At 38.0% G+C, this 13,770-nt stretch overlaps 1 protein-coding gene across 1 annotated transcript in view; it reads left to right on the top strand.

The window, feature by feature from the left end:
- Positions 1-7,982, top strand: part of gcat (glycine C-acetyltransferase) — a 41,560-nt gene extending 33,578 nt beyond the window's left edge. Inside the window, exons 6-9 of the mRNA XM_039766439.1 lie at positions 2,739-2,821; positions 3,931-4,102; positions 6,128-6,249; positions 7,609-7,982. Of these exons, the coding sequence (XP_039622373.1) occupies positions 2,739-2,821; positions 3,931-4,102; positions 6,128-6,249; positions 7,609-7,760 (529 nt within the window). The 3' untranslated portion in view covers positions 7,761-7,982. The remainder of the gene's footprint in view (positions 1-2,738; positions 2,822-3,930; positions 4,103-6,127; positions 6,250-7,608) is intronic.
- Positions 7,983-13,770: the final 5,788 nt, after the last annotated feature.

Here is a 13,770-nt window from a genome sequence, read left to right on the forward strand (position 1 = left end):
GATGGAGTCCTCCACAGCTTGGTTGGGGCCCGGCGTGGCCGCTAGGGGGGGCTGTCTGCTTCCAACAGCCCGGCTGGACGAGTCTTCAGCCCCACCTGGAAGTGCAATTAGGACCAGGTGGTTAATCACCTGGAACGCTTCCGGGTGGGCTATAAAAGGGCCCAGCCACCACCACTCGAGGAGCCAGGGTCGGGAGGAGGAGGACTACGCTTGTGGAGGAGTGGTGGTAGTGGAAGAAAAGTGTGTTGTTTGTGCTTTGGGACTGTGTATTGCCTGTGGGTCACAGGGAAGATGTGCGACCACGGGTGAAGAAAAAGAAAAGTCTTTGTGTGTGTATACGTGCCTCCGTGTCTTTCTGTGTCAGGTCAGGCAACTATATAGTGCCTTTGTTACTATATATATATATATATATATTGTAAAAGGTATATACTGTACTGTAAACAGGCTTTTATTAGTTTTCTTCAGCCGTGGGACACGTCTTCCCCGTGTCCCACAGGCCCAACACAGTTCCAAAAGCGCAAAACACAGCTCAAACAACCCTTCCTCGCACCACCACTCCTCCCAGGCAACCTCGTCCTCTTCCTCCCGATTCTGACCACGAATGAAGGGAGGCTGGCCCGTTTTATAGCCCACCCGGAAGTGTTCCAGGTGCTTGACCAGCTGGCCCTGATTGCACCTCCGGGTGGGGCTGATAACTCATCCAACCTGGTTGTTGGCTCTCGGCAGCACCCCCTCGCGGCCACCCCATCTCCCAACCAGGCTGTGGAGGACTCCATCTCCCATGGAGCCACGTGGGAGACTGGGAAACGAATAACGGCCGGGGAGGCTTCCACCAAGCGTCCCGGCGGAGGTATTGAGCTGTCCATGGTGGCTCCCCCGGAACATATGCAGCAGGGGCGTCCCGGCCGGGCATGGGACCTGGCTGTCCATCACAATATATATAACCATATTTTAAAATGCATGTACATCCTCCTATTTTAGCAGTTTATTATTTGAGAGGTGGCACAGTTGGGAGAAACAAAGTACTTTCTATAAAGCATGTTAATAAATGATGATGGATACTTTGTTCTCAGTACTGTTGGATGTTTTTTAGAATGCTAAAGTTTCCAGGGGAGAATGGAACTGACTATAATGGAAAAGGTTGACTTTTGGCATATGTGGGGGAAAAAATGGTCAATTTGCTTGCATTTTTTTTTTCACCTAATGCTGACAAGTTTGGATATTTTTAATGAATGTTATAGGTTAATAACATTTAAGGGCATCTTCCACAAAAAAAAGAGGAAGAGGAAGAACATAATTCTTTTGCCCATCAGAAATAAGAGTTTCTTTTATTTTGAACACCCTGGCTGGGTCGCCTGAGCGAGGGTGTATGATGTTGCGAGACCCGAAACGCCCGATGACCTCAGGATACATCACTGATGATGCATCCCAGGGCATCCATGATGATGTTTCTTATATAGTCACTGAGCGAGTACATACCTATTATTGTGGGCGTACCCTGAGGAGCCATGTCTGGCCAATGAGATTGTTCTGTTAATTATTATTTTTAATGAGAAAAAAATATTTTGCATAAAAATATGCGCACCTGTTAATTCACAAAAATATAAAATAGGCAAGCCCCTTCTGCGGAGTATAATTGTGCTTCACACCCAGATTGGCTTAGTTATTTATTGACTGTGCTCTGTTCTTCAGTTAAATCTGCGCAATAATTTTTTTTCTGTTCATGTTACTTTGTCTGCTGTAGTGTAGGGTATCTGTTCAGAGTGGCATCCTGTTATAAACTTCATTCTCTCCAGTTGAGCGCTTGGCTGATTAGTATGTTGACATCACTCCTGTTCATTTGTTTTAAATACTTTTGACATCAGCTCACAGAACCAAGAAATTAATTCAGATTTATATTGGAAATTCATATTTGTAGCACAGAAATCCAAATACGTTAAGTGATGTGCCACTATACTACCCACCAAATTGATGTAAGATAAAATCTTTAACAAATTTTACTCTAATTTGTTATTTCATTAGTTAGTTCTTAAAATCTGCATTTTTAACAGAACTTTTTAAAGAAAATCCTTTAAAAAATAATGCATAACCTTCAGCCTGCTGTTCAAAGTGTACTATTAGTACTAATATTTCATCATCCCTAAGAAACAATGTGGTACTTTGAGTAAGAGAAAACCTTCCAAAAATCCTTTTTGTGTTGGAAATGTTATCGTCAAGCCTGCTTTGTAGTTGTAATCTTTGAACATGTTTTGTTCATGTTGTATTTTTCAAGAATTTTTTTTAGAGATATTTTGAACAAGTTGTATTTATTTGTGGTTTTTTGTTTTTGAGTTGCATTTTACTTTCATTTTGTCACCAGGAGGACAGACCAGTCAGTATAAAACATCAACAAATAACACTGCATTCCCTAAAATATTTAAGTAATGGTTTTGAATTATCGGTGGGACATATTTGTTTTGGAAAACTACAGAATAAAATTACAGAAACTTGAGATTCTAAATAATGAAAAGTTAGTGATGGTTATTAAACGAAACAAGAACATTAAGAAGAACAAAAGGAAAGGCCAAAATGAGCTGTCAGGTGTTTTTAAACAGAAGATGGAAATGTATGTTGAAAGTTAACTTTGAGAATTAATTTCTAATTGTGGTATTCATTTTCTTTTAAGACTAGTATAAGTCTTGAAGTTGTTCCAGGTCACGCTAATTATTCAGCTGCTATTTCTTTTGTTTCTTGTGCAGGGGCACAGATGAGCTGCTAGGAGTGATGGACCGAGTTGCGATAATCAATTCAACACTGGGCAAAGCTTTAGGTGGCGCAGCAGGTGAGTGCTGTGATGCTTTTTGTTGCAAGGGTCACATCTGTTTGGCCATTGCTTATAGAAGCATAAGAGTGTGTCTCCTAGATAGTAAAAAGTAGACTTGGAAACCATGAAATGTATACAATTGGCTCAAACTGTATTCCTGAGCAAATGACTTACCAGTTTGCATTAGGAATGGGCCAGGAAGGGTACTTTATAAAACTAATTACAGTTTTCAGTTTGAATATTCTGCTCTGTAACTGTATGGTTAAAAATGTTTTAGATTTTTTCAGATAAAGTATACCTTACTGTACTTTACAACAAATTGTGACATATTTTTCAGAGTTTTGCAGCAAGAAGTAAATTTTTCTTTTAACAGCAGAACAATTCTCCATACTGTAATATATGTGATGAAAGAAATAAACCCAAGTCAGACCGACATTTTCAGGGATGAATTTCTATCCTGTCACTGACGGAAATAAAATGTACCCTGTTAATTAAAGCAATACTCCACCCAAAAATATGTTTCTTTATATATTACTTACCCCATGTACTTTATGTTGGTGGATGAAAATAATGTTTATCTCATGTTTTTGTGCAGAATGTACAGAAAGAATATTATGGAGGCGATACTGACTAGTGTTTGTAGAATAGCAAATAATGTGAGAAAAAGTCCATGGGAAAAAAAAATCTCATGTTAGTCCTGTCACATAATCTACTGTACATGTCTATTATCCATGTAATGCTCAAAACATGAAAATGCATGCTTTTTTGCTAAAATATTGTTAAACAGTTAACACATCTTAAACAGGTAACCTAAAGCCTCTTGAGAATGACTTTTTGAATTGAAAACAAACCTATCCTCATCATTTGTTGGTCAAAGGCCCTGTCTTCCAGTTCAGAAAGCTGCCATGTGGATTGTGCGACACGAGTAACTTGAGAATTTTTTTTTCTTCCTTTTTTCATGGACATTTTTCACATCATTTTCTGTTGCACAGCACTGGCCACCATTGAGTTCTGTTGTGTCATAAACTTATTGCTCTCTATTCTGCACAAAAACATGAGATTTACATTTTTTTCTTAGCCAAAAACGTGAGATTATCATTTTTTTCTTGGCTTTTCTGTTGCCTCAGGTGGCTACACTGTGGGACCACAGGCTCTAATTGACCTTCTAAGACAACGCTCTCGACCTTATCTTTTCTCAAATACTCTTCCTCCACCCGTTGTGGGCTGTGCCACCAAAGCACTGGAATTGCTGATGGCAAGTGCAGAGATTGCACAAAGCATGGCAGCCAAAACCAAGAGGTAAGCCTGACCCCCAGTTTCACACAAGTAAACTTAAAGTATGTGTGTGCAGTGGTTTCATGGGAATACCAGAAGTAGCTGGTGGACTAATGTTGCTAATGTTCTTGGCTGTTATTCATAGTTATTCTATCTGCTTCTTTTCTTGAGTTTATATGCAGTGACAACAAAATAATGTTGGAGTTAAGTTCATCTTAAGATTGATTAACTAATGGTTCTTTCCTAAAACCCTTCATAACTAAAGTAGTATGACAGTTTGTTTGTAAATTAACGACTAACCCAACTTAGTTGTTGTTCACAAACAGCTTCATTATTTGTATCTTATCAGCAGTTCTGACTACAAAATCAGAGGCCACTCATCATGATACAAGGAAATTAACAGACGTGCACGTTAGGGTAGGGCTGTGGTAAACTTCCCTCTAGCTGCATAGTTTCCACTGCATACTGTTTACCCTGTCGGTTTAAGGCACTTGCATCCCAACCCTGCAAGTGAGGTACAAACTAAATATTGACGTTCAAGCTGAGGGCAGGTGAGATGCACTACAAAAGCAAAAAAATGAAGTTGAGATTACAATCACTGTTACTATGCCGGCATAATATATTTTCAAATATAATGGAATAATCCTTTAATCCAGTTTCATTTTGGGGCACAGCAGACATCATTTCAGTACATTATTTCTAATTCTAGTGCTGAATCCCCAATCTATGACTGATGGGAGGCATAACAGTCCACACTGCAGGATGTCCCGTGTTATGGAGCACATTTTAGTACTTTGGAAGATTGTCATTCAGTGCCTACACAAATTAATTATGTGACTTAGATGTTCACCTAAATACTAATTGTGCCGTTATTGTTGTGTACGCTGGCATGCACCTTCCGTGTGGTGAACTGGAAGATGATGACCATTAGACGGAGTGAAACATTTGTAGTTGTAACACAGAGGGAGAGGAGACACAGACTTTATATAGTGGACTTGGATGCAAAAATGAACATTACCACAGACGTTTTCACTTGATTCATGTATGAATGATGTTCATAATAATTGTGTTGTGTTTGTTACTTGAAGTGTTAGTTCTGATTTACTTTAATTAATTTTTTTTCCAGTCATCATGTTTTCGTTCAATGCATACTGTATTGTTTGAGCAAGACTGATAAAGGCCAGTTGGGGCATGGAATCATGTGTCATTCTGGCTTAATCTGGCCTTCTTTTTGTGTGTCTGAATAGAAAGAATATAAATGCCTGACTCGGCCATGTCATGTCATGTGATTGACTTATTTCACAATACATGTTTGAATTTGTTTTCTATCATTTTTTTAAATTTGACTCGATATCATTGACTTCAGAGCAAAGCAGGATAATTCTGTTTCTACTGAAACAGACAGCCTGCCATATTGTGCCTCTGCCAGCGAGAACGGTTTACTCAGGATATTTGTGCCTTTTTCAACAAACCAGCTCCTACATATGTGTAAACCAAATAAATCAATCTTATTGTACATTTCATACGTATTCTTAAAACATTTGTGTACACAAATGGTCAGATTGTATACACATTTTTTTTTGCTTTTTAAATAAAGTTTTTGTTTTAACGTTTTTGATTTTGTTCATTGAACGGGATGGAAAAGGATAATGTAGGAGCAGCAGAGCATATCTATCATCAGGCTGAACGCTGGACTGCACTCAACTAGATATACTTGATAAATGAATCTAAGGAATCCTAGTTCATATTTACAAACGCCCATCACATTGTAGCAGGGTCTGTTAGGTGATGAATCACATTTGTCTTCCACTTTTGATGGCACGGTGCTGTTTCTGGCACTTCTTCACTGCCTCTCTAGACATCTTAGACATTTGTCATAACTAAGTCCTTTATTAGTACATTTTCAGACACCAAGAACAAACCCAGAGTATTTACAGAGTTGCAGTTAACAAAATACACATTGTTACTCAAATAGCTCTTTCACGGACAATATGAAGTCTTGACAGTCAAGATTTCTAAGTATCGCCATTGTGACTTGTGCCTTTACAGATTTCGCAGTGAAATGCAGGCTGCTGGGTTTAAAATTGGAGGTGCAGATCATCCCATTTGTCCTGTGATGCTGGGAGATGCACGTCTTGCTTCTCTTATGGCTGATGACATGCTGAAGAAAGGTATGAATGCTCACTTGCACTGATTTTCAAAGATCAGTTGTTTATTTTTTTGTTGTTTAGCTTTCACAGTATTGCATTTTTCACTTTAGTTATAAGTGAGAAAGATAAATGGGTTATTTACATTAACATTATCCACTTCAAGAAGCTGTAAAATTTAAAATATTCCCATAATTTTTTAATCTTTTTAGTTTCTACAATGTAGTAATTCTTAATATTTGTTTTACTGTGAATTGTGAATTTCAGTAGGATCAGCTATTAATAATCCATCCACAAGTTCTAAAACTCTCAAATGCGTTTGTGTCGTTGGCCAAGTCTGGTCTTTCAGTAGAAAATTCTTTCAATAGCAAATTATTCTAAGGGATGGTGCCAGTCAAAGAATGAAGCATTATCTCAACGCAGGTTCAAATACAGACTGGTTTTGTGTGTACTAAACAGCTATTCTGATTGGTCTATATTTTGGTGTATGAAAGCATACCCTCTACTGAGTCCTACTGGGAGACTTCACTACACATGTGGGGAATAACTGAGATACATGGAGGGGTTTGACAGAAAGGATCCTGAATGGAGACTTTTTACTGAATTTCTGTGGTAGTCATGGACTGTTCATAATGAGCACTCTGTTCAAACACAGGGAAGCTCAAAGGTTGATGTGGTACCAGAATACCTTGCACCAGATGTTACTGATTTATTGATCTGAGGGTATATGTTCGGTATAGTCTGGTAAAGACGGTGCTGAGTCATCAGCTGATCACTAGTTGGTGGTGAATTGGCTCAAATTGATGTATAGTGCCTATTGAGGAGACTTGGAAAACCACAATGGATAGTGAGGATTGACTGAGAGCAACTAGTGAATGTGTCTGTTCAGGAGGAGTTCCACTCTCACCCATGGATGACCTTTACCTGTATCATAGGAAAGGTCAGGGAGAGTGAGCCTGAATAGACTCCATAAAAGATGTCAGCAGTTGCAGGACACTGTGGCAAAAATGTTGTTGGTGTCTATCATGGGGGCAACTCTAGGACTTATTGGTGAATGACATTAGGGAGGGAAGCCATTAAGCTGAAGAAGTCTTCCATGCAATGTTAGAATTATGGTCTCCAGATTTGACATTACAGTGGCGTTAAAGAAAACTTTGGCAGGGCAGGTGGAATCTCACTCAGCAAGGATGGAGAAACATTGATCTAGTGATATTGGTTCAAGGAGCACTTTGAGGAACTCATAAACCTCTTTGGGATTTAAAAAGCTTTTTCTACATGACTGCAGGGGTAGATGGGATTTATTTCCTCTAATCAGCTGCTTCTAACACAAGATTTTCTGTATATTTTATTTTAATATCATCTTTTCTTTCACTCTCCAAACAGGAATTTATGTGATTGGATTCAGCTATCCTGTGGTGCCAAAGGGCAAGGCTAGGATTCGTGTGCAGATCTCTGCTGCACACAGTAACGAAGACATTGACCGCTGTGTAGATTCATTCAGAGAAGTAGGACGCAAACATGGTGTGGTTTCTTAGTGCCATTGTCAATTTAACACCTACCTGTTTTGGATCAAGCAAGAGGAGTCACCATTGATTGGGGAAGGCCGGTTCACTGTCTAGTTTCTTTGTATTTGGATATATGCCAAGTCATAAAGCTGAGAACTTTATCTGGTGTTTGAACATGGCAGGAGAAGCTTTCCGATCAGATGGCAGTGGTTGAAGATTCTAAATAAAGATCAAGTAATACTAAAGTAAAAATTATTCAGAGCATTTTATTAGCTGGGGTGTGTGCATGCTGTATTCACTTATTGTCACTGTCCATTTAAGTGGGTAGTATTGTGTATCTTCAGTTTTCTTTACTTTCATTCTTCTAGTTGCTACCACCGATTTAAAATAATTATGCCATTAATTCCCCTACATTTTTAGGCTTATTAAAGTGCATTCAATATTTGTACTCAATGTTTAACTCCTTATGCACTTAGGAGTTTTTTGGCATTATTGCCCTTGAACAACATATCCAAAAATAATCAGCAATCAGAGGTGGGTAGAGTAGCCAAAAATTGTACTCAAGTAAGAGTAGCTTTACTTATATATAATAATATTACTCAAATAGAAGTAAAAAGTAGTCCACCAAAAACTTACTCAAGTAAGAGTAAAAAAGTACTTGGTGAAAAGACTACTCAAGTACTGAGTATCTGTTTGAACATAATAAATGATTTACTTTTTAGAAATGTTGTAATAAGACAGACAAAAATATAAAGTAATGTGCAAATTCTGCTATTTCCAAATAATAAAATAAACGAATGAGTAAAAATAAATCGCATCTTTACAAAATAGATGCACAAATAACACAAAGTTCCAAATCTCAGTTTTTCACAACAAAGCTTTTGAAGCCGTGTGTTTGAACAGTGCAAACTAGATAGATAGATAGATACTTTATTAATCCCAAGGGGAAATTCACAATGACCTTTATATACAGTGACAAGATGTACTGTACACTGACAGTATAATACTGCATCTTCACTTTGTGGTGTAGCGGGTCCGCAGCTTTAAAAAAAAAATTCCAGTTTCAAATCCATATAGCCATGTCAGTCTCTGTGGGCGCAATTGCACGACCGCGGGGAGTTAATAAGGTAGCTGGAGCGAGTCGCACCTGCACGCGCGGGTCTGATTATTCTCAATTGCTTTATCAGCTTCCTGCGGTGTGTGATTAAGGCCCACAGAGATGGCAGTGTATATATACAGGTCAGCACAAAAAAGAAGGGGAATTCAAAGAAAATGTTAAAAGACATGAAAGGCAGGCTTGGGAATGGTGATCTGGTTCTCGCAGTGAGGCTGTGACCGTTTACCAGTGAACAGGAGCCCCGCATGACTAAAAAGTCTCTCACAGGCTGCAAGACGCAGGAAGTTTGTGTGTGGTCATGTGACTGCATGGCTACATCTGATTGGTGAAACAGTCATGCACTAGATCCACTGGCAACTTCTCTCTTGCAAAAATATAGTTTAATGTATAATTGGAAAAAAGTAACAAGTCGAGTGTTGCCCAATGTAGCGGAGTAAGAGTAGCGTTTGTTCTTCACAAATGTACTCAAGTAAAAGTAAAAAGTATGGTGCAGTAAAACTACTCTTAGAAGTGCAATTTTTTTAAAAAGTTACTCAAATAAATGTAACAGAGTAAATGTAACTTGTTACTACCCACCTCTGACAGCAATTACTCCACTTATATAATAAAGGAGCTACATATGGCTGAAGAATAGTGAGTACAACACTTCATATTTTTTAAAAGAAAGCATTTATATGATTCAAAACCTTTGTTTACATTATTATCAACTATTGTATATACTCACGTGTAAGTCGGGTCTTGAAACCTGAAAAATCGATCATAAAAATCAGACCCTGACTTGTACACCTGTTCAAAGATGCAAACTTATTTATTTATTCTTTACATCTTCTTGCTTCCTCCAATCTCGCATCAGTTTCTCAGACACATTGAATTTTGTTGCAGCAGCGCAGTTACCAATTTCTTTCGCTACTTCAATGACTTTTAATTTAAAACCAGCTTCATATTTTCTTCTGATCTAACGCTCCATCGTAGATAAGGGATGTTCTTACAATAAAGGTGTATGAGGGTGTGAGATACAAAAAATACAAAACCGTGCAAACTGTCGCTTCGGAAAAGTTCGGGTATTACTGTGTGGTCACGTAGGCACAATAGAGAGAGAGGTTAGGAGCACACGCTGATACCGCGCACTGCCGCACCCACATAGAAGAAAAGGCCGTGTGCTCCGTGGTTACTCTCTCAGGTGGGCGTTAGCATATCATAATCTCTTGTACCAATAGCGTGAGTTTACCGTATTCGATTTATATGACTGATATTATAAAATGCCAGAAATTATACTGTAAAATCAAATCCTGACTTATCAGCAGGAGAACTTATCCTTGAGTATATACGGTAAGTAAAACACAAAAATTTGTACTTGAGGGGTTTCTCTTCAAAAAACTGGATTTTACGGTACATACCCAAGGCATTTTATGATGTACAACCCTGGAATCAGTTTTCTTCTGTACCCCAGTTTGTCAGCTCTCATTTTACCAAATGTAGATGTCAAATCCCATAACATTGCAAAATTATACTGTTTGGCACAAATTGTCCACCTTAGGATAGCGTACAGTGTTCACTTGGTACTTGGTATCAGTTGTTAAAAAAATGGTTATCAGTTATCTGTACCAATCGTTCAACTTAACTGCTGAAAACTTGAATACCCAGCCTTTCATTTAATTTTGTTTTTTTTTCTCATAGTAACAATTGCTGTTAATTTGTAGTAAGATGAAATTACAGGCTACAACAAAGATAAAAATACAACAAAAACAGCAATAATACTCAAATTGTGGTAATATATGAGACGCGGAAACGCCAAAATAAATTAAAAGAGCAACAGCGCTGAAACTCTAGGATTTTAATGCATTGCTGAAGGCTGATTAATTTGAAGTACAAGCATCCCTAAAATGAGCCTGCATTATAACTTTAACATTAAAACTTCACCTATGACTGGATCAATCACTTTCTTTAAATTTGTTTCTGGCATGCTAAAACAAGAAAAGCGTTCGATAGTTGGTTTAATAATAATAATAATAATAATAATTCATTACATTGATATAGTGCTTTTCTCAGTACTCAAAGCGCTATCCACACAGGGAGGAACCAGGAGGCGAACCCAACCCGGTTTCTCACTGCAAAAACTCTTTGCAGTTGTGCATTAATTGGATGGTGATATTTCATTCTTTACATAAATTGTCATGAGTAAATGTTTAAAGGTAATATATATATATATATATATATATATATATATATATATATATATATATATGCAGTGTACAGCAGTCCATGCAGTTCGTGCTCACGGTATACATTGGACAAACTTCAAAAAGAATTGCAACACGTATACAGGAACACTGCAACGCCGTCAGAAGAAAGGACGCACTGTCATTAATCTATACTCATACTAAAGCAACAGGACATAAATTTAACAGGGATAATGTACACGTAAAATTTAAAGCCAGTACTAAAAGTGCCAGACAGCTGGCTGAATCCTGGTTATCAAATGAGAACGCCATCAACAGACACTTGGACATAAATCCAGCATATGCAAACTTAAGAAGAACATTTTCATAATAAACAAGACTTTACACCCAATACCCCAACACACTGACTTAGCCACCCCCGCCACGTAATTTATTGCTATATATTGCCTTTGATTCTTGTAAGTCTAAGCATTATCCTCTGTTGAAGACCCCGGTAGGGGCTGAAAGCTCAGGAATAAAAACTACTTTATGATACGTGATTCATTTTCTCCCTTTGTGGATCTCCAGCTGCAAATTATGCAAACCGTATCACAGACCTTCTCTTCCATATAATATATATATATATATATATATATATATATATATATATATATATATATATATATATATATATATATATATATATATATATATATTCAAGGCATTCGTAGTCTGAATCACAATCTGATTGTATGAGTGGTTATCTACCAGGTAACGCTTGTGGTCGGTCAGCAAGTTGGCTAACATCCGCCACGGTGCCCTCTTTCAGTTGCGACAAGCAGATCATAGAATGGTTGAAATAGTTTTACTGTCAAATAATGCAAAGAGTACGTGACACGTGTTTCACCCTAATCCTGGGCTCATCAGGCGTACACACTCACTGCACTCCCTCTCGGGAATCGATATATATGTCATTACATTTTGTGATCCTATTAGACTGCTCAGTTTATTTCAGGGTCCTAAATTTTATCGATATGTTTATGGGGCTGTACAGTCAAATCCCAATACGCTACGTTGTAGGCTGGCAGGTTAGAGAGCCACCCTGGTAGGTTTTGATCATACTGTTGTTCAATAGTGATTTTGTTTCTTCACTCATGGGGCACAGATTCACTTTTTTATAGAAGCATGTAATGCAAATAAACAAGAAAAGAAAGAAAACCTGCTAATACAGCCTTACTGCTACACGTTATCACACCTTAAGCACATTTTTCCAAGGCCACATACCTGCTTGAAACTCAGTTTTGCATCAGACAACCCCTTTATATCTTGTTCACAAAAACCCTGACTGCTTTTCCGTGTATCCACAGGTTTTTATGTGCAGGACTGGCGGTGATGATTCTACTCAAAGAATCTTTCGGACTTGCAATAGAGATAACAAATTCACTGAAGCCCTGCACTGTAAATAAATTAAAGTCAGCAATCAGCACCTACTGGTATTTAGAGTTTTCTATTAAGCTGTATCTGTCTGAATTAATTATTACTTTTACAGATTTAGGACAGATATGAATATGTAATCATACCAGATCTGAATCGTTTTCAAACTAATTTAAACAGTGAAAAGCAAAATTGGATATGATTGAAAAATTGGAATAGACTCACTTTTAACTTCACTTTGAATGAAGCTTTGGTAGCCTGAAGCAACCTCAAACTCAGCCAGTACGGACTTAAGTCATTTTTACCATCACAACGTTTCTCTAGCATTGCTGTGGGACTTGGAGGGCAACGTGCCCTGAATTTTATGATTGGTGGCGGGGGCGTCCACCCTTATCCTTCTGGTAAGTGTGCTATTTGTATTGTACTATCTAAAAAGCAGCGATAACATCAGTTTTTTGCGTGTATGTGTGTGTTTTTTAATTCATCAGTTAAATGTATTTCTCAGAAGTTGTCTGATTTCTACATTGTGGCAGCGTATAAAGTCAGGAAAATATCAGACCTGCAGGGTTTTATTTGCAAGGAATCCTGTAAGTGGGGGCAAATATTTAAAGGCGTCTTAACATGTCTCATGATTAGATTCAGTTGAAATAAATGATATTGCAGCCTATGGTCTAAACATTGATTTCTTTTATTACACAAAATATATATTCCAGAAGTAGCACAACACACACAATCCTCCATAAAGTGTCTTCCACTACCTGCTTATGTGTTGGCTGTAGAGCTACTGTACTCCCCTCTTATTCCAAGTTTCTCCTAACAGCAAGAACTTTACAGGAACTCTGAACGACTTTGCCTCAGTCATGTGCATTTCCTCCTGTATTGATATCAATTACATTAACGTGGTGCCTTTTTTTTTTTGTTTCTTCTGGCTGCTTTGCTTTTGTGTTTGCTTTGTATGCTGAACTTCGGAACATTGTTTAATCAGAAATGTATTAATTTCAAGCATTTTGTGTTATTTTAACCAAGTGTCCTATCCTGGCAATGTGACAGATGCGTGTTATAAAAGAAATATCTTAATGCAGTAATCTTAGCATTAAAATACTCCAAAAACATGACACCTTGTTCAGGAATGACCATTTATGTTCACAGATTTCTTGTTCCTTTTGGCTGAAGGCTTTACGACATTAAGACTATAGGTTTACATGGGACACTGGCAGGTTACTTTTCCTGCTCTCCTCCGGCCATCAGATTTAGGGGAAATGTACGAAAAGTGATCATCGACACTCGCTCTGTCCAATTCAGGGCCCAAGGAGGACACCAACCCTGGACG

Source organism: Polypterus senegalus, chromosome 10 (assembly GCF_016835505.1).
Source record: "Polypterus senegalus isolate Bchr_013 chromosome 10, ASM1683550v1, whole genome shotgun sequence".
Classification (NCBI taxonomy): Eukaryota; Metazoa; Chordata; class Cladistia; order Polypteriformes; family Polypteridae; genus Polypterus; species Polypterus senegalus.